Source organism: Canis lupus, chromosome X (genome assembly GCF_003254725.2).
Source record: "Canis lupus dingo isolate Sandy chromosome X, ASM325472v2, whole genome shotgun sequence".
Taxonomy (NCBI): Eukaryota; Metazoa; Chordata; class Mammalia; order Carnivora; family Canidae; genus Canis; species Canis lupus.
In genome coordinates this window covers 33,048,518-33,068,948 of record NC_064281.1, presented here as the reverse complement: position 1 = coordinate 33,068,948, position 20,431 = coordinate 33,048,518, and the positions used below count along the sequence as shown (strand labels likewise).

The window sequence follows — 20,431 nt, the reverse complement described above, 5'->3', positions numbered from 1 at the left end:
TGCCTGCCTGGAAACTAAATGCTTGTATTTGTTTCCTAAACACGGTTGCGTATCTGGCTTTTACTTTGAAGCAATATGAACCAAGCACTTCCTGTGTGCCAGATACCATTCCAGAAACCAAGAAAACAGAGTCACGGTTACATGGGAGTAAAAGGAAGCAAATGGGGAATTACTTCACATTCTCAGCTGGAGCTCTTAGGGCAATTTAAAAACCTAAGTTTCCTAACTGGATAGGAGATTAGTGGACGCTAAGCTTAAATAAACAAACAAAAAAAAAAGCTCACATATTTGAGAACCCTTAAAAAGAAGCCAGAAAAGATCATTGATAGAGTTGAACAGAATGATCAATTTACACTGGTTTTAAAAATAAAAGGAATTATATTTACCGATAATCTTAACTTTAATGGAAAGTGAAATGATTTATCTTAATCCCCAAACTATTCATCTTCACTATATTTTCCATTAATTGCCCCTCCTTTATATAATTTGCTTTGAACAGTTTTTACTGCCCTTTTTAGGACCTGAAAATAGAATATGTTGACTTGAACATTAGGGGGTTATTGACATTGTTCAGATTATTATGGACCAAGTGTTAAATGGATATGAATGTAGAAAATGTCAGTAGTGGTAAGATTTTAAAGGCATCATGAAAGAGCATGCAAATTCATGTCAAAACATTAAAGAAAAAGGAAAAATTAGTAGGCACTAAGGCCCTCCTATGTAGGAAGAAACTGTACGTTTCTGGAAGGGTGCTTATGTTTTCATAGGGCTTCTGTAACAAAGTACCATAAACTGGGTGGCTTAAAACCATAGAAATTTATTGTCTCATAGTTCCGGAGGCCAAAAGTCTGAAATGCAGGTATTTACAGGAACATGCTCCCTCTGGAGGCACTAGGGGAGTTCCATGCCTGTCTCTTAACTTGTAGCCTCAGATGTTCTTTGTCTTGTAGGTATATCACACCAGTCCTTTGTCCTCACGTGACCTTCTCCTTCCGTGTCTTCTGTGCATATCTATCTCTGTTTCCAAATTTCCCCCTTTTTATAAGGCCACTAGTCCTACTGGATCAGAACTCATCCTAATGACCTTATTTTAACTTGATTACTTCCTCAAAGACTCTGTTCCCAAATAATATCACATTCTGAGGTACTGGGGCTTAGGGCTTCAATGTCTTTTACAGGAGCCCATTCAACCCATAGTGGTATGTTAGTTTGAGAACTACTGATCACCCACCAAAAAATCCCCAGTTGTTTATAGACTCTCCTCTCTTATATTCTTTCTGTGACTTTCTTTAAGATGGAAAAGACTCTTGCTAAATCCTGGATCTTTCATGATAAAATATCATCAATGGAGGCCCTTTGTGACGTTGAAGCTTCTATCTAAAATACCATCGGTTACATCAAAGGAGGAATTGCAGTGGGGCTATCTTTTCCAGGATCCCAGACACTGTGGGCACGTGTTAAACATCAAATGATTATCAAATAAATGATCACATGTACAGTCATAGAGTTTGGATAAGGATTTGTTTCTTAGAAATTTGTACACACATACTGTAAGTTTAAACTCAAGGTTTTAAAGTATTTACCATATGGCGTATTGCAGTATAGTTCCACCCATAGGCTGTTATAAATCCGTAGAGGGAAAAGAGTCTTTCCATGAGCAGAAGAGAATCTCTTCCAGCAGAAGGAGTGAATACCATCAGAAGCATCCAAAAGGGGAAAATTAGGCCAACTAGTTTTAAAATCATCAGGTTTGGTAACAAGAATGAAGCCAAAGTTATTGTCACAGACTTCTACCCTCAGGGACCTAAGTGGCAGTGGAATCAGAGATGAAACTCTGAATAATTATTTAGGGAGAGAGACAGACAGATTTCTTTATCATGCTCCAGTTTCAATTAAGCGTTTTTCTGCCTGCATTGATTTTGTGAGGCTACTGAAACTGAAAACATTTCCATACTCAAAATTTCCTTTTGCCAGGGCACATGGTTTAAAGATTTTTCATCTGATAGTAGTTCTTTAAAAATCTTAAGAGTATCTTTTTTAGACAGAACTTTAAAATGTGGTTTACTTTTTTACCCTGTAAGAATAAAAAATCAATAAGGAAAAAGAGACAAATCAGAAGGTTGGTTTTCATCTCAGGAGTGAGGGAGATATTTTATTGAATTGAACAAACAATGCATTGAAACCAGGAGTCGCGACTCAAGTACTTATTTCCAAAGGCTAAACATGGGTATGAATATTGGAGCTGCAGCCACTCTGTTCTAGCTGGTAACTACTGTTTCTCAAGACTGGGCCCAGAATTGCCAGATCCTTAGCACTTTTAAAAAGAAGTAGAAATCTGAGTTTTTATATGGATGACTCATTTGTGTGTCTGTATGTACATGCATGTATATAAGTTAGGGAGAGCCAAGCCATAGCTGCAGGCCAAATATGGCCCACAAGAAGAAATTCGTGACCTCTGTTTTAAACAAAGTACAGTATTTTGCCAAGAGAAAACTTGTTCACAAGGAAAATACATTAAAAGAATTAATTAGGCCCTGGATTTATCTGAATTGTAATCTTCCCTAATTTGATATCAGATTTTAAGCAGCAAATAAGAGCTGAAGAACTAACTAGAAAAGTGATCTGATCATTCTACTAAGGTCATTTTTGTTGTTGTTGTTGCATCCCTGTATACAGTAAGCCTTCTTGGGAGTATGGGGAGTTGGAAGCATGATGGGGTATAAGTATGTTGAATACAGTGAAGTGATGTTTTTGCTGGAAGAAACTACATTAAAGTTAAGAGACAACAGACTGACAGGCTTTTGATCGACAGGCCCTGCAACAATTGTGACAGAGGATACTTTGGCATACTGTCACTACACAGTCCTCCCTCATTACTGAAAAAACATCAGGAAATGTTATCCTCACCCTAAAATTACTTACTAAAAATACAGGAGGAAAGCTTACCTGTCCAGGCCAGGCTATCTTCCCAAATAGTTCCCCTTGCTTCCACTTCCATCTGGCATGTATAACACAGGTATATTATGATAGGTAAGATAGCTTAAGTAAGGTTAGCAGTAGACTCGAGAGTGGTATCTAACTTTAAGAAATGTATAAATGGCGGCACCTGGCTGGCTCAGAAGAACATGCAGCTCTTGATTTTGGGGTCATGAGTTTGAGCCCCACATTGGGTAAAGAGATTACTTAAAAAAAATGTACAAATGACAGTGATGCCTTTTCATTTTTACTTAAGAAAAGTCTTACCTGGTTCAGTCACTGTTAAACATCAGTCCCAAGGTGAAAAAAAATGTTTATATTCCAGAAAACCTATCAAACCTCCTCACAATCAATCTTTACAAGTAATTTGTTTAGAATTGTCAAGATAGTAGCACACTACTTTTTAAATTTTTACAGAACTTTCCTTGTGGGCATGAAGGTTATTGTAACAGAAAAGTTTTCTATGAAAAGTCTTAGTCTGTCAGTTGCTTAAAAAATCGTTAAAATGCTGTGCATAGAAATGTTTGGTTTTATATGTTTAGATAATGTTTATTTCCCAACCTGGCATCAGATTTACATTGACTTAATTATTATAATTATTTAATTTAATTCATATAGCAATTAAGAACTATAAAAATTATATAAAAGTGTAAACCAATTCGGGAAAACTTAAAGCATCAGATGGATTTAAAAGTTGATTTTCCTCATTAATTACTAGATACTATATGATTTTAGAAATTAAAGCTAGAGACTCTACTTTCTAAATGTGAAATCTGATTATTAACAGTAAGTAATCTCTTATTTTTTAAAAATTCATTGTGAGCTATTTCAAATATGTAGGCAAGTAGGAAGATCAATATAATAAACACCTATGAACCTGTCACATAGATTTAAGTCAATTACACCTTGCTGGGTTTGCTCCATGTTCTACCCAGACATCCTGACATTCCAACCCTAAATACATCAATATGCATTTCTAAAAATAACGTTTTGGTACATAACTGCAATGCCAGCATTTTCGTTTAACAAAGCTATCAACAATTTTTTACCAGCTACTTACTACCCAATCTCTTATTCAAATTTCCCTTGTTCTTCCCCACATTTCTTTTATAAGCTGATTTACTTAAATCGAGAATCTCTCAAGGTCCATGCATTGTATTAGGTTGTCTCTTAAGTCTCTCTTAATCTTGAGGAGTTTTCTCATCATGTGGTATTTTTTTTTTTTCATGACACTAAGTTTTTACAAACTGGGATACTTGTCCTGTAAAATCATCACAGGCTTTAAAGCAAGTTTCTAGTCCTCTGGTAATTCCCAATAAATGGCTTGAACCATCCTAGCACTGGGAACAGATAGGTAAGTTGGACAAATATATGTATTTGAAGCATTTGAAAGTATCAAGATATCATGGGGCCAAAATCTGGGAGGAAGGAAGCCCAAATAGATATGCCTTACACATGGAGCTGCTTTTGAGCAAGAGGTATTAGTTGCTTCTAAAGTTTAACATTTTCAAGGAATTTATGCGGAAGATTGAGGATTTTGGTAGAAAGCGCAAACTATTTTTAAAAAGACTAAATAGAGGCACCTGGGTGGCTCAGTTGGTTAAGCGTCCACCTCTTGTTTTCAGCTCAGGTCATGATCACAGGGTCTTGAGATTGAGTCCCACATCAGGCTCTGCACTAGGTGTGGAGCCTGCTTGAGATTCTCTCTCTCCCTCTCCTGCTGGCCCCTCCCTGCTTATACACTCTCTCCCTGTCTCTCTCTAAAATAAATCTTAAAAAAATAGAAATAAATAATAAAATAAAATAAATCTTTATAAAAAATGGACTAAATGTGAGTTCTAGAACTCAACACAAGCAGTGAAATTAAGACATAATTATATGGGCTTAATAGATTGACAGAAAAAAATTGGTAAACTGAAAGCCCGAAGGAAATATTCAGACTGGAGCACTAAAGACGAAAGGATGCAAAATATAGAAAAGAGCCAGTGAGACATTTATGGTACTATGCAAAGGCTGAATTTACGTGAATTTGGAATCCCAAACAGAGAAGAGAGAATAGAACAGAAGTACTATTTAAAGAAATAACTTCTGAGAACTTTTCAAGACAAAAAGGTATCAGCCCCAAAATTCAAGAAGCACTACGTACTTCAAGCAGGAAAAATATAAACCCATATCAGTGCAATTCATTTTTAAAAAGTCTTTAACACTTTTAATAGAGTATGACTATGACTCCTATTTTGTATGCTTCCTGGCAGCTTTTAAGCCTGCCTCTCCCTCTTTCCCATCTGGGTGAACTGGTAAGAAAGCCCAGGTATTGGGGCACCTGGCTGGCTTAGTCAGAGCACATGACTCTTGACCTCAGGGTTGTGGATTCGAGCCCCACAATGGGTGTAAAGACTACTAAAAAATAAAATTTTCAAAGAAAAACAAACCCAGATGCTCTCATCTTTGGCAGCAGATGAAAGTTTGAACCTTGGCCTATAGGCTGGAACCCTTACTCCAAGCCCACTCCCTGACCACCACAAAAATTTCAAGCCAGTCTTCTTTCTCGGCTTTCTCAAACCATTCTCAGACCAGCTTGGGAAGCCAACCATGAGCTTCATTATGTGTGTAATAAACTTTTCATACTTTCTGGGTGTGTGTATGGTGTATGTGTGTATGATCACCATCAGAAGTCAATTTTATGTCAAGGGTTCATTTCACCCACAATACCACTATAGAAAAGAATATTGAAAGTGATCAGAAAGAATGTTATATTACCTCAAAAAGAACACTTAAGACATAACTGGCTTCTCAGACACAACAAATTCTAGAGTATAATATAATGTTTTTTTTAATGTACTGAAAACTGTCGAATTAGAATTCTATGTCCAGAGAAAATTTGTTTCAGAAATGTAGGTGAACAAAGGCATTTTTAAGACAAACACTGATATCCGTCACTAGCAGTCCCCACACTAAAGTAATAATGGAGGTTTTGATTCCCTAGGGCAATAGTTCTCCACTAGGGGGGCAATGTTTGGAGACAGTTTGTATTTGTCACAATGAGGGTGGGGTGGGGATGCTACTGGTGGCATCTAGCGGGTAGAAGTCAGAGATGCTGCTGAAAAATCCTGTGCACAGGATTGCCCCCAAACAAATGAATTCCCCATCCCAAAATGTCAATCGTACTGAAGTTGAGAAACCTTGTCCTAAAGACATGTTTTATAGCAGCTCTCTTCACGATCTCCAAAACCTGGAACAATGCACAGATCTCTTCTATGGTGAATGGAAAGCACACTACTAGGTCCATATGATGGGATACTATTCAACATTAAAAAGAAATTATTGATGTATGCCAATGACATAAATGAATCACAAAAGCATTATGCCGAGTGAAAGAAACCAGTTGAGACTGGTTTCCTATGTAAGATTTCATTTCTAAGACACTCTTGAAAAGAGAAAACTAATGATGGGGAACAGATCGATGCTTGCATAGGTTTGGAGTGAGAGGAACATGTGGCTGCAAAAGGAATAGTATAAGACATTTTTTTGGAGTGATAAACTGTTTTGAATCCTGATTTGGGTAGTGTTACCTGAAAATATATTTGTGTAAAATTTATAGAATTGTACACTCAAAAAAGGTTAATTTTGTTACATGTTGATTTTTTAGATACAATCAAAATATGCTTTAAAAAAACTCTATTCAGTCAAATTATATGTACCCAAAACAATGAGTCCTGATCATCTAGCTTAATCTGAAGGTAAAACTTGGCTTTAGAGTAGTGGTTCTTAGCCAAGGGGATATGTAAAACACAGGGAAGTTTTTAAAATAATGACTGCCTATGCTTTCCCTGCTTCTGATTCACTGGGTCAAGACTAGGGCCCAGATATGTCTTTTAAAATAGCTCCATAGGCATTTGTGATGCATCAAGTGGAGAATAACTGGTCTGAACTGACAAATTCCTACAAAACCTCAGAATGTTATTTCTCACAAGCAAACTGCTGTAATAATGACATCAGAAATGTCACATTGTTTTCTAGTAAAGGTACTGGTTGTATTAGTGTAGGTAGTTTAACCTTTATAACAAACACTCCGAAATCTGAATTGTTTAATACAGGAAGTCTGTCTGTCTGTCTTTATTTATTTATTTATTTATTTATTTATTTATTTATTTATTGGTTGTGTCGAAATACATCAAGGGTAAGCTGATGGCCTTGCTTCACCTAGTACTTCAGGGACCTTGGCTCTTATCCTTTGGTGGCTTTAGTATTATCTTTCTGCTTTGGCATCCTCTGTGCCTGGAAGCTGTACATATCCCTTCTGCCTTCATTCCATTGGCATTCGATGGTATGGGCCCAACTTTAAGGGAAATTGAAAATGGTGACTAAGTGTGATCCCAGGAAAACAAGGAAACTGCCCCAATTGAATGCACATATTCTACACACCAATGGAGGGCATATCCATGTGCCTTTACAATGAACTGAGTGACTCCGGACTATTTTATAGTTTACATAGTTTAAAACTCATTTTTAAGACAGTTCAACTGGCATAAAACAGTCAAATTTCCAAAGCATAAGTGTGTGTTCCTAAGAAGACTAGAAAATACATAAAGGAATTTAACGGAGTCCCAAATTCCCCTTTGCCAACCTAAGTACATGCTAGCTTCTGATGAAATGACACATCTTGGCAGGACTCTCTGACCTCTTTCTTTTCCTTCTCACTCCCAGTAAGTCTCTTGCATGTGACCTTTGAGAACCTAGGAGCTGGTCTTGCTGTGATATTCAGGGTCTGGTGCCATATGTAGAAGTATCTTTTTTGAAACCTTTCAGGCTTCAGAGGCCTCCCGCCCCATTCTTGCTTTTGATCACAAGGGCCTGCTGACCTCACCCGTGACTGTGTGTTTCCCTTATACTCCAGGGAGCAAACTTGTCCTGTAGGTTTTGTCAGTCAGCTCTGTTCTCCAAACTGTTGTCTTCTTCCCTTCCTACTGTGTGCACTTAAAAAACTCTACTCATTATACACTTATTATTACAGCATACAGAAGTATTATCTATAACCCATGTGCACCATATATCTTAGCACAAATGATAAATTGGAATATCCCATATCTCCTTCACTTGCCACTTAAGTGCTGGAAAAATTATTCTTTGGCTCCTGTGACAGTGATGCCAGGATGCCATTTGTATGTGTGGAAAGACATGGAAAGGCGAGGGAACAAGAAGAGAGATGGTCTAGGATCTACTGAAAGAGGAATTTATCCCCTATTTTCTTTCTATTTATCCCCTATTTATCCCCTAAATACCAAGCAGAAGAATCAATACATCCTGTCTGTTCCCTATGCTTGTAACAGAGTGCATTTGCATTGATTTGAAAGTAACTTTTGTTTCCAAGACCTGATGACTTGCAAAGGATTCTATGCCTCCTCCTTCCTGAGAAAAGCTGAATGGAGTAATGTCATTGGACGGTGTTTTCCTGCTCTTTCATAATCATTAGTAAAGGGACTCCACCAACCATGAATGAATGCATCCACGTAAGTGTTTTCAGGAGTCAGGAGAGAGAGTACTCCAAAAGACCACAGCCTGCCTGAGATCACTGTCAGCACTATAGTGAGGGCTAGCACTTCTTAGTGGCACGATTTCCTATTTAGAAAACCAGCAAAATTAGCTTTCATTACAGAGTGAAATGTAACACCTGGGACTCAGTGTGTGGGTGAATCAATAAGAAAAGGAATGAAGTACATGTGTAGACATAAAATTGATGTCAACTGCGCAGTGGGTGTATGCTTTGCAAGCCTCTCTGTCGCTCTTTCCTTCACATTCACCCCATGCTGTCAGTTTTGCATTCTCTCCTAAGGAGCCCAGTAGAGTCCTTGTCTCAGGGTTGGTGTCCAATACTGAGAGGAATAATCATGAAAGAAAAGTGAGGGGTTGGAAGAAATGTGGCATTTCATAAACCATAGGAGACATGGAAAAGACGCCTTGGAGGGATTGGAATGGCCAAGATTGAAAGAGAAATGGAAACCCAAATAACACAGAAACACAGACCTTCCCTCTGAACTCTTTGGACTTGAGCATAGCTCAAAACGGTGAAGCAACTTGGTTTTGTAATACAAGTACACTTTCCTTTAAGCAACTACCTGCTATGTCCAAGTTTCTTAAAATAATATAATTTTACCAATAACCCAATAGCCTGCCAAACCCTCTAAGTCTCAAGGTAAAAATTTGACCTCTCAAAATCTCCTGCAGGGAAAGTTCTTATATTTGTGTAAGGCTCAATGGAGTTGGAAAATTGTTTCTGTATGTCTTTATTTTCAAAGAGAAGTTATTTATTCCCAGTTTGCTATAGCAAGAGAGTCGGCCATTTTCACTTGTCTTTGGCAGACACAGATAGGTAAGAAATGGAAAAGCTTTATTGTGGAAAAAATGGAAGGCTTCAGGTATGCCCTGATTAGAAGCTGTTGGCCTGGGGAAGCTGGGGGCAGGCTACTGAGATGTGGGGCCTCCTAGAAGTTGTGTTGAAGAGCGTATTTGGCTTTCTCTGGTTAGCCCCGAGTTAGAAATAGGGGCAAATGTAAGTGAAGTTGGCAAGTCCTGACCATTCTTTTTAAGAAATTTTTTGAGTATAGTTGATATACAGTGTTGCATTGACTTCAGGTGTACAACAAAGTGATCCTACTTCTCAAAAAAAAAAAGTCATCCTACTTCTCTATCTTAAACTATGCTCACTACAGATGACATCACCATACAATGCTATTACGATGTCCCTGGCTATATCCCCTATGCTGTGTTTTCTTTAACTTCTGTGATTTATTCATTCCGTAACTGGAAACCTGTATCTCTCACTCCCCGACACCCATTTTGTGCATCATCCTACCCCCTCCCCTCTGGCAACCATCAGTTTGCTCCCTGTATTCATAGGTCTGATTCTTTTTGTTCACTTATTCATTTGTTTTGCTTAGATTCCACATGTGAGTGAAATGATATGGTATTTGTGTTTCTCTGTCTGAATTATTTCACTTAGCATAATACCCTCCAGGTCCATCCGTGTTGTTGCAAATGGCACAATCTCATCCTTTCAATGACTGAGTAATATTCCATTGTGTGTGCAGGCCACATCTTCCTTATCAATTTGTCTATCAGTGGACACTCAGGTTGCTTCCATATCTTGGCTATTTTAAATAATGCTGCCATAAATATAGGGGTGCATTTAGCTTTTCAAATTGGTGTTTTGTTTTCTGAGGATAAATACCCAGTAGTGAAATTACTGGGTCATATGTGTATTTTTAATTTTTTGAGGAACTCCCACACTGTCTTCCACAGTGACTGCACCAGCTTGCAGTCCTACCAACAGTGCAAGAGGGTTCCCCTTTCTCTGCATCCTGACCATGTTAGCCATTCTGACAAGTATGAGGTGGTATCTCATCGTGGTTTTGATTTGCGTGTCCCTGATGATGAGCGATGTTGAGCATCTTTTCATGTGCCTGTTGGCCATCTGTATGTCTTTGGAGAAATGTCTATTCAGGTCCTCTGCCCATTTTTACACTAGATTATTTGTATTTCTGGTGTTAAGTTATAGGAATTCTTTATATATTTTGGATATTAACCCCTTATCAACTATATCATTTGCAAATATCTTCTCCCATTCAGTAGGTTGACTTTTCATTTTATTGATGATTTCCTTCACTGTGTTTAAGTGTTTTATTTTGATGTGGTCCCAGTAGTTTATTTCTGCTTTTTATTCCCTTGCCTTAGGACACATATCTAGAAAAATGTTGCTATAGCCAATGTTGGAGAAATTACTGCTTGTGTTCTTGTCTGGGATTTTTACGGTTTCAAGTTTCACATTTAGGTCTTTAATCCATTTTGAGTTTATTTTTGTGTATGGTGTTAGAAAGTGGTCCTGTTTCATTCTTTTGCATATAGCTGTTCAGCTTTCCCAGAACTATGTATTGAAGAGACTGTCTTCTTCCTATTGTATATGCTTGCCTCCTTTGTCAACAGATTAATTGACCAATTAGTTATTTATCACCTCAAAATGTTTGCAGGAAAAAAGCAGTAGAAATATAAATAACAACATTTGAAAACAATTTTCTCTGCCTTTTAGAAATACCCTGTTTCAATAAGAAGGCTAAAAATTTATCTTCTCTAGCTGCCAAAAAAAAAAAAAGAGCCCAAAGAAATTGACCAAACTGATATTATTGAACAGCTTTATTACATTTTTTCATTTCAGTTTTTAGACTTTTCAACTCTAGAATTTTCATTTGGTTCTTTTATGATTTTTTTCTCTAATGGGACTTCCTATTTGTTAACTCATTCTTAATGTATTTTTTTTCTTAATGTATTTTAATTTATCAACCATAGTTTCCTTCAGTTCCTTGAACAAATTTATAACACCCACTTTGAAGACATTCTCTGCTAAATCCAAAATCTGGGTCCACTCCCAGTCCATTTCTATTGGCTAATTTTGTCCTGAGTTTCGGTTACACTTTCCAATTTCTTTGTATCTCTAGTAAATTTTGGTTTAAAAGTAGGCATTTTAGATAATATTTTATATAATATGTTGTAATAACCCTGAATTGTTGTATTTTTCTGAGTGTTTGGTTACTTTGTCTGGTGTTTAGTAACATGTCTGAATTTAAACTATAGCATCTAGGGATCCCTGGGTGGCTTAGTGGTTTAGTGCCTGCCTTCGGCCCAGCCCGTGATCCTGGAGACCTGGGATCGAGTCCCACATCGGGCTCCCTGCATGGAGCCTGCTGCTCCCTCTGTCTGTGTCTCTGCCTCTCTCTCTCTCTCTGTGTGTCTCTCATAAGTAAATGAATAAAATCTTTCTTTAAAAAAAATAAACTATAGCATCTGTCTTAACCTGCCCCCAACCCACACCAACCCACCTTACTCCCAGTATGCAGCTGATGACATCACTTCGGATTTTTAGGTCCTATTTTTACACTTAGCCCAACTTTCAAAAGGTTGACTCTGGGTCTGAATAGCTTATTGGTTAGCCAATTGATTTGGCTGGAGTTGTGTTCTAACTGAGCCCGTAACGCTTCCACCCTCTGCTGGAAGAACTGTGCATGGTTCTGGGATGCATTCAAAGTTATAGCCAATTCTCATATTTCCCTTGGCTTTCGTTTTTCTCCAGGTTCTTTTGAACCTTCCCATTGTTTTTAGTTTGGCAGTCCACTGAGGAGGCATGGAGAATTTATCTCAGCATTTCTGTGTTTCTCTGATTTCCAGGGTCTCTCCATTAAATATCTGGCTATAAATGAACATTCACTTCAAAGCAGGACCTCAGCCTTGTGCTAGAAAAGCTGAGATTTCCCCCCATCTGTTATAAACCAAGTCCATCACTTCTTACTGGCAAATCTGTGGGTTTTCATCCTTTTCCCTTTATTCTTCACAAATGTTACCTCCAATAAATCTCTTGCACATTTAACTCCATATTGGCATCTGCTTTTCAGAGGACCTAAAGACACAGTTGGTGGCATAGTTAAATGGGCCATCAGCTTTGCAGTTTTCACTGATAAGGTAGCTAAACTAGAATAGGATGATCCAGAATCATCCTCATTCATAAAACTGAGACTGCTATGGAACCAACAACCAATCTCTGTCCAGGTCTACTGGCTTAAATCAAAGATACTGCTCAATGCTTGAGCAGAGGGAACCCAGAGGGAAAAATCCTTCCTGTAGGAAGAGATGAAGCATTCAGATGGGGGAGCATTCAATGGCCATTTGAATTTAGTCAGTTGTCACCAACCTGATGTGGGAAAGCTAGATTAGGATCCAAAGGAGGATCTGTAGGGACACCATCCTGGCAAAAGCCTGAGCCAAGAGGTAAAAAGGAACATATTCCTAATAGCCTTCTAAGACTTCCTAATTGTATTCAAGAATTGCATTTAACTACTAATAGAAGAAACCTGAATACGGTGGCTAAAAACACAGTGGTTTGTTCTCACATAAAACAAGCTCACAGGTAGATAGTTACTCTTTGTGTGACAACTCCACAAAGTCATCAGGGATCTAGGACCATCCTTTTTGCTCAGCCATTCTCACCATGTGGCTTCATCTGTCCTTAAGGTCATCCCATGTTGTAAGGTAGATGTCAGAGCTCCAGCCATTATATATACAGTCTAGGAAAGTGAATGGAAGGAAAGCACAAAGGCTCTCCCCCCAAACTGAGTCAGCTCCTTTACAGAAATTTCCCCAGAGTTGCATACACCACTTCTACCAAATCCTATGGGCTAAAACTTGATCACAGCAAAAGAGGGCATAAAACATAGTCCTTTATTCTGGGAGGCAATGTACCCAGGTTTCTGTTACAAACAGAAGTCTGCTTTCAGTTTTAAAAACCTTTTCAGTTTAAAAAATCTACATTGATCTAGTTGAAGTTGAACAGTGTGGCCAGAAAGAGAGAGGATCTTGGGGTAACATTTCCCTGATGGCTCCCACTAGAGAGAGACAAGAGGGCAGATCGAACCCCTTTTGTGAACCATGCGATGGAATCCTCCATGACCAACAGTTGCCATAGAAGTGTCTGCTCACTACCCTAGACATCCTGGAAAGAACTCAGATATGAGACTCAATAGGACACACTTTCATGAATTTTTTATGTCATTGAAGACTTTTTTTCCTTCAAATAACAGAAATTGGAAGGGCTCAGCCATATCTCATTTACAAATGAGGGAGATGGTTCTATTATAAACTTCCTTAAGCCAGTGTGGTCTTGCATAATCATGGCTCCCCAGGCTTACTCCCAAAACGGTACCCAATGTTTTAAAACAGTGTTTAAACAAAATACAATGAACCAAAGGCTGTGAAAATCTACTAAATACAAACTCAGATTTGGTAACTCTTACACACACACATTCTAGTTGAAATCATCCCAGATCCAGAATTGAGTCTGATAAACCACAGTTGCAACTTACTTGAATACCTTAATTTTATTTACCTGAGAAATCTTCATTGAACACACAGGGCAGAATTAGAAGAGTTTCCTAAAAAGCAGACAGCTTTTTGCTTCTCTTACTATTCATGGTATGTAAATGTATCATTTTTCTACACCAGAAGTCTCGTGTTGATGAGACATATAAATGTATAGAAATGAGAATAATTCATGTCCATGAGGTGTGTATTGTATCAGAAACTTTCTTGAATGGGAAGCATTCAACAAGAGACTGCACACTTGGTTTTCCCCATTCTGGACACCAGAATCTTGCCTACAACTATCAGGCAGAAATACATAACCCATGGAAGAAGCATTTCACCCAGAACTTTATGAAGACAACCTAGAAATGTACTGAGGATCACAAATGTATGTATTTTATTGTAAAGTTAAAGCATGATGATATACAACAATTATAACGTTAATATTTAATAAGCACCTACATACCACATGCTATTCCAAGTGCTTTCTCTTTATTAACTCATTTAATCTTACCAACAGGCCTATAAGAAAAGTTTTATTATCCCCATTTTCAGATGTACACATGAGTCACAGAGAAGATGATTAACACAAGAACACACAACTTGTAAATAGGTTCCTGACTTTACAAAACTTGTGCTTTTCACCACAGTAGACTGTGTAGAGGATAGCACTGTCTTTCATTTCCTACATTAATTTCTATTATTTTCTCTCTGAAGAATTGATGAATATCCTTCGGCAGGTGTGACTAAGAAAATGGTCTTTGTTTTGATCCTGTTTTGGTGTATGTTCTTCTGTTACTCAAGTTCTGTTAACAAGTCCCCTCCTGGGTGTCACATTGCCACCTCCGTTGGGGTCTGTTTTAAGTTTGGCCACATGTGTTGGCTTTGTACCATGTCAACTTACCTAAGCTGGGACTATGTTTCCCAGAATTTCATTCCTCATGTGGTTTTGGGTTCTGATGGGTCACAACAGATTTTAGAAGGTGAATATGAAGCAGTGGTCATTATCCTCTGATATTCCCTGAAGGTCACTGGGGGCCTGCAAGAATCTTCACTTCCTGCCTGATCTCCTTCAGCTTCAAGTTCTGGGCCAGAGTCATATGTGGCTCCATGACAAAAGATGCCAGCTCCTGTGGGGTACCCACGTCATTGGAACTGGAGACAGTGATAACACATGGTTTCCACTTTGTCCTTATGAGTCCCAGTTTGTCCTTGGTCTCTTCCACTTCCAGTTCAGTGTTTCTTTCTTCTAGCCCTAATACCTGTGTTGACCTCAGGCTCATCACCGAAGGCAGAGACAACAGCTTGCCATATGGCTCCTCGCCAGCTCCCACAGTTGGCTAAGGTCTAATCCTTGTCATAATTCCCAATTCCGGATCACTTACAGTATTTCTGCTTTCCTGTTTGAACTCTAATGGGTGCACTCATTTATACTAGATTGGCGTAGATTTCCCCTCTGCTCTATCTTCCTTCCCTAAACTCCTTTATCCTAGGAATATACCCCCAATAAAACACTTGAACAAGAATCTTAGACTCTACTCTTAGGAAACCTGATCTAAAACACTCTCACACATAGAACACATTCCACCATTCTCCCGGGGAGACCCGGGAGATGTGACTAAAGTCCCATCTGATCGATGAATTGAGCTCATAGTCCTGCATCTCTGGGTGATACATGGTAACTATGTCTGGACCACTCTTGGTTCTACTTGGTCTAAGAGACTAACAAGACAAATTATCCAGCTTACCCTCCAACATAAACCTAATGTATAATGACAAAAATAAACACTCCTATTTGGAAAGGGGAAAAAGAGAGACACAAGTCACTGGAATGTAGCAATTTCAAAACTCTGCAGATGACTGGAGGCCCTATGCTGAGACTGAAGAACATTCTGGATCAGGCCCTGATTTTCTCTCTTGCCGTATTGCCACTGTCCACTCTTCTTTACAGTCCCTGGATCTGCTCTTTGGAGGTTTTTCCTTTTCTATAATGCTCCTTGTCATATCTGAACTAGCTGTTGAACATATATGCCCTCTTTAAATCTGTATAGCTTTCTCAGTTGCCCTTAGAAGATCAGGGATTAAGATTAAAATTAGAAGATTGGTTTTAAGTCTTTTTTGAAAGGTTTTATTTATTTATTCATGAGAGAGAGAGAGAGGCAGAGACACAGGCAGAGAGAGAAGCAGGCTCCATGCACGGAGCCTGACGTGGGACTCAATCTTGAGTCTCCAGGATCATGCCCTGGGCTGAAGGTGGCACTAAACTGCTGAGCCACCCATGCTGCCCAGTTTTAAGTCTTAAATACTCAAAGGCTTATTTTGTTTTGTTTGGTATTGCCCAGGCTTGTGGCTTCTCGAGCAGAATAAGACTCTTAAAAACTTTAATAGACTTGAGGCGCCTGGGTTGCTTAGCCAGTACAGCCTCTGACTCTTGGTCTCAGCTCAGGTCATGATCTCATGAGTTGTGGGATCAAGCCCCATGTCAGGCTCTATGCTCAGTGGGGAGCCTGCTTGAGATTCTCTTTCCCTCTCCCTCTGCCCCTCCCCCCTCCCCTCCCCCCCTCCAAATAAATAAATTTTTAAAAAACTTAATAGATTTAACAGTAGATAAATAGATAAATAATGTGGTATGGTATATTCATATAATGAGATATTTAGCCAGGAAAAAGAATTAACTGGTGACACATGCTACAATGTGGATGAACCTTGAAAACATCATGCTAAGTGATAGAAGTCAGATACAAAAGATCACAGATTCATGGTTTCTATGGGCTGAGAGGAGGCAAAATGGGGAGCTGATTGGTGTGATGTTTCTTTTTGTGGTGATGAAAAGGTTCTAGAATTAGACCGTTGTGATGGCTGTACAACTCTGTGAATATACTAAACATCACTGAATTATATACTTAAAAAGTAAACTTGTAAAACCTTACAAGAGTTCTTAATATATGATTGTCCTTAATTCTGTATTGCAATCATAGCCACAGTTCTCTTGGGGATAAAATTAACAGGTCTGGCACATTTTTTTTTTTTTTGCTGTTTTCTAAATACCCTTTTTCTAAAAAATAAGTAAATAAAAATAAATAAATTCCCTTTTTCTTTCTCTTGGTATAATGGTAAGGGAATAGAGGACAGAGAAAGCCATCATCTTAATCAGATCTTTTCCCTGAGTAATTTTATACAAGTGAGAGATTTTATTGTGGGCCACACGCTTAATCACAGCACTTTCCAAAACATTCTTTTATTGAGGTATAATTGAAATAAACTGCATATATTTAAAATGTACAGTTTGACAAGTTTTGACATATTTGGGTCTATGTGTATGTATAGCCAAACTCAATGTAATGAATCTATTACTCCCCAAAGCTTCCTTATGTTCCTCTGTAGCCTCTCCTTTCCATCCTTCTCCATCTAGTCCCCCAGGCAATCATTGATAGGTTGTCTTTACTACAGATTAGTTTGCATTTTCTAAGATTTATGTAAATGGAATAATGCAGTATGTACTCTTTTTTTGTCTAACTGAATTCACTCAGCATAATTATTCTGAGTGAAATGGCTGAGTCTTATGGCAAGTGTATGGCTAACTTTCTAAGAAACAGCTAAATTGTTTTTGCAAAGTGGTTATGCCATTTTACACTTCCATCAGCAGTGAATGAGTTTCAGTTTCTCCACATCTTTGCCAACATTTGGTACATATGGCCAGTGTTTGAAATTTGAATCATTCTGAAAGGTAGTGATCTCATTTGGTCTTTTTAAAGAATTTATCTATTTATTTATTTATTTATTTATTTATTTATTTATTTATTTATTTGATAGATAGGGAGAGAGAGCATAGCATGCAAGTGAGCATGAGTGGGGGGAAGGGCAGAGCGAGAGAGAGAATCCCAAGCTGACTCCATTCTGTGCGTGGGGCCTGATGTAGGGCTTGATCTCATAACCCCTGAGATCACGACCTGAGCTGAAACCATGAGTTGGATACTCAACCAACTGAGCCACCCAGGCTCCCCTCATTATGGCTTTCTTTTTTTTTTTCAGCTATTTTTCCTTTATTTTTATTATTATTATTTTTTAATATGTACTTTTTTTTATTAGAGTTCGATTTGCCAACATATAGTATAACACCCGGCTCATCCCGGCCAGTGCCCTGCTCAGTGTCCATCACCCAGTCACCCCATCCCCCTGCCCACCTCCCCTTCCACTACCCCTTGTTTGTTTCCTAGAGTTAGGGGTCTCTCATGTTTTGTTACCCTCTCTGATTTTTCCCACTCATTTTCTCTCCTTTCCCCTATAATCCCTTTTGCTACTTTTTATATTCCCCGTATGAGTGAACCATATAATGATTGTCCTTGAGTGAAGTAACTCACTATGATTTTCATTTGAATTTCCCTAATGATGTAAAGCATCTTTTTTGGGCTCATTTGCCCTCCATATATCTACTTTGATGAATTGTCTTTTATGAATTTGGGGGATTGTTTGTTTTCTTGAGTTTTGAGAGCTCCTTCTATATGCTGAATATGTGATGCACAAATGTTTTCTCTCCATCTGGGGCTTGTCTTTTAATTTTCCTAATATTGTCTTTTAAAGAGCAAATGCTGGGGTGCCTGGGTGGCTCAGTGGTTGAGCATCTGCAGGGAGCGTCCTGCATCGGGTTCCCTGCGAGGAGCTTGCTTCTCCTTCTGCCTATGTCTCTGCCTCTCTCTCTGTGTCTTGCATGAATAAATAAAATCTTTAAAAAAATAAGAAAAATAAGGAGAAAATTCTTTTAATGTTGGTGAAGTCCTATTTAACATTTTTTTCTTTATGGATTGTGCTTTTGGTGTCATATCTAAGAAATTTTTGCCTACCCCAAGCTCAAAGATTTTTCTCCTATGTTTTCTTCTAGATACTTTATAGTTTTATATTTTACATTCAGGATTACAATTTTTGAATTAGTATTTGTCTTTAGTGTGAAGGATGGGTCAAAGTTCTTTTTTTAATTGACATGTGAATGTTTCATTGTTCCAGCACCATTTGTCGAGAAGACTATCCTTTTTCCATTGCATTGTCATTGCATCTTTGTCAGAAATCAATTGACCTTATATGTTCAGGCCTATATCTAGACTTCTTGTCTGTTCCATTGATCTATTTGTCTACCTTTATACCAGTACCACACTATCTTCATTAATGAAGATTTTTAATACATCTTGAAGTCAAGGAGTGTTAGTTATTCAAATTTGTTCTTCTTTTTCAAAGTTGTTTTTGCTTTTCTAGGTTCTTTGACTTTCTATGTTCATTTTAGAATCAGCCTGTTAATTTTTACTTAAAAAGCCTACTGAGATTTAGATTTTGATTGAGTTTAATATATAGATCAGTTTGGACTTCTGACCCATGAAATTTAATTTCTCTCTCTCAATAATATTACATTGTTTTGGTATTTAGACCTTACACAGATTTTGTGAGACTTATGCTTAAGTCTTTCATATTTTTAAGCTATGGCAGGTGGTACTATATTTAAATTTTCAATTTTTTATATAGTATAGAGAATTCAGTATTTCTAATGGGTTTTTTGTGAGTTCCATTTGATTTTCTACATAGATAATCATTTCATCTTTGAGTTCAAAGTTTTGCTTTTTTTCTTCCCAATCTGAATATTTTATTCCCTTTTCTTGCCTGATTGCACTGGCTAGCACTTCTAGTACAATATTGAATATTAAGTTGAGTGGCAAGAGTGGACATCATGATCTTAGAGGGAAAACATTCAATCATTCACCACCAAGTATGATATTAGCTAAAGGTCTTTTGTAAATGCTCTTTAGTAGGTAGAAAAAGTTTCCTTCTAGTCTCAGTTTGCTGATTTTTTTTTTGTAATCAGGAATGGATGTTGAGTTTTGTCAAATGCTTTTGCTCCATGTATTGAAACTATCATATAGTTTTTCTCTTATGGTCTGTTAATGTGGTGAAATACATTGATTGAATTGTGAATGCTAAAACTAATTTGCATTTCTAGGAAAATTCCATTTTGTCATGATATATTGTACTTTTTATATTATATAGTGTTCAATTTGCTAAGTTTTAAAGAATTTTTACATCTATGTTCATGAGGGAAATGATTCTATAGTTTTCTCTTTTTGGTAATATCTTTGGTTTCACTGTCAGAGTAATGTTGGCCTCATAGAATGAGTTGGGGCATATCTTTTCATCTTCAGTTTTCTCTGAGTTTATGAGAATTGCAATTATTTCTTCCTTAAATGTTAGTTAGAATTCAGCAATAATGTCAGCTGGGCCTGGAATTATCTTTGTGGGAAGGTTTTAAACTATACTTGTTGGATCCTAAATGCTAAAGCCTAGGATTGATGGATCACATTTCTCATAGCTAGAATCAGACCCATGGTTCCACCTAATTGCAAGAAGGTTAGGGAATATAAAGGAGAACATAGATATTTGGTGGTCAATAAATGTCTGTGGCATAGGGTCTTTCAGAAAATTTATGGAAAATTATGTTTACATTGAGTAATTGCTCAAAGTTTACTTCAAAGTCCTAAGATGTAGGCAGGTTCATCCCCTCCAACATTCTGCA

General features: G+C 37.7%; 1 protein-coding gene across 4 annotated transcripts in view; it reads left to right on the top strand.

Moving 5' to 3' along the window:
- RPGR (retinitis pigmentosa GTPase regulator) overlaps nt 1-20,431 on the top strand; it is a 77,170-nt gene that overhangs the window by 53,095 nt on the left and 3,644 nt on the right. For 2 of the 4 annotated variants that reach the window (XM_025440006.3, XM_025439996.3), the window contains exon 19: nt 1,295-1,410. The exons of 1 other annotated variant lie outside the window; for it this stretch is intronic. Coding sequence is in view for 1 of the 3 variants with exons in the window: in XM_025439986.3 (XP_025295771.1) it covers nt 1,295-1,381 (87 nt within the window). In the remaining 2 variants the exon portion in view is untranslated. Of the gene's footprint in view, nt 1-1,294; nt 1,453-20,431 lie in introns of those variants that run through there. One more of the 4 variants, XM_025439986.3, reaches the window with a different exon arrangement.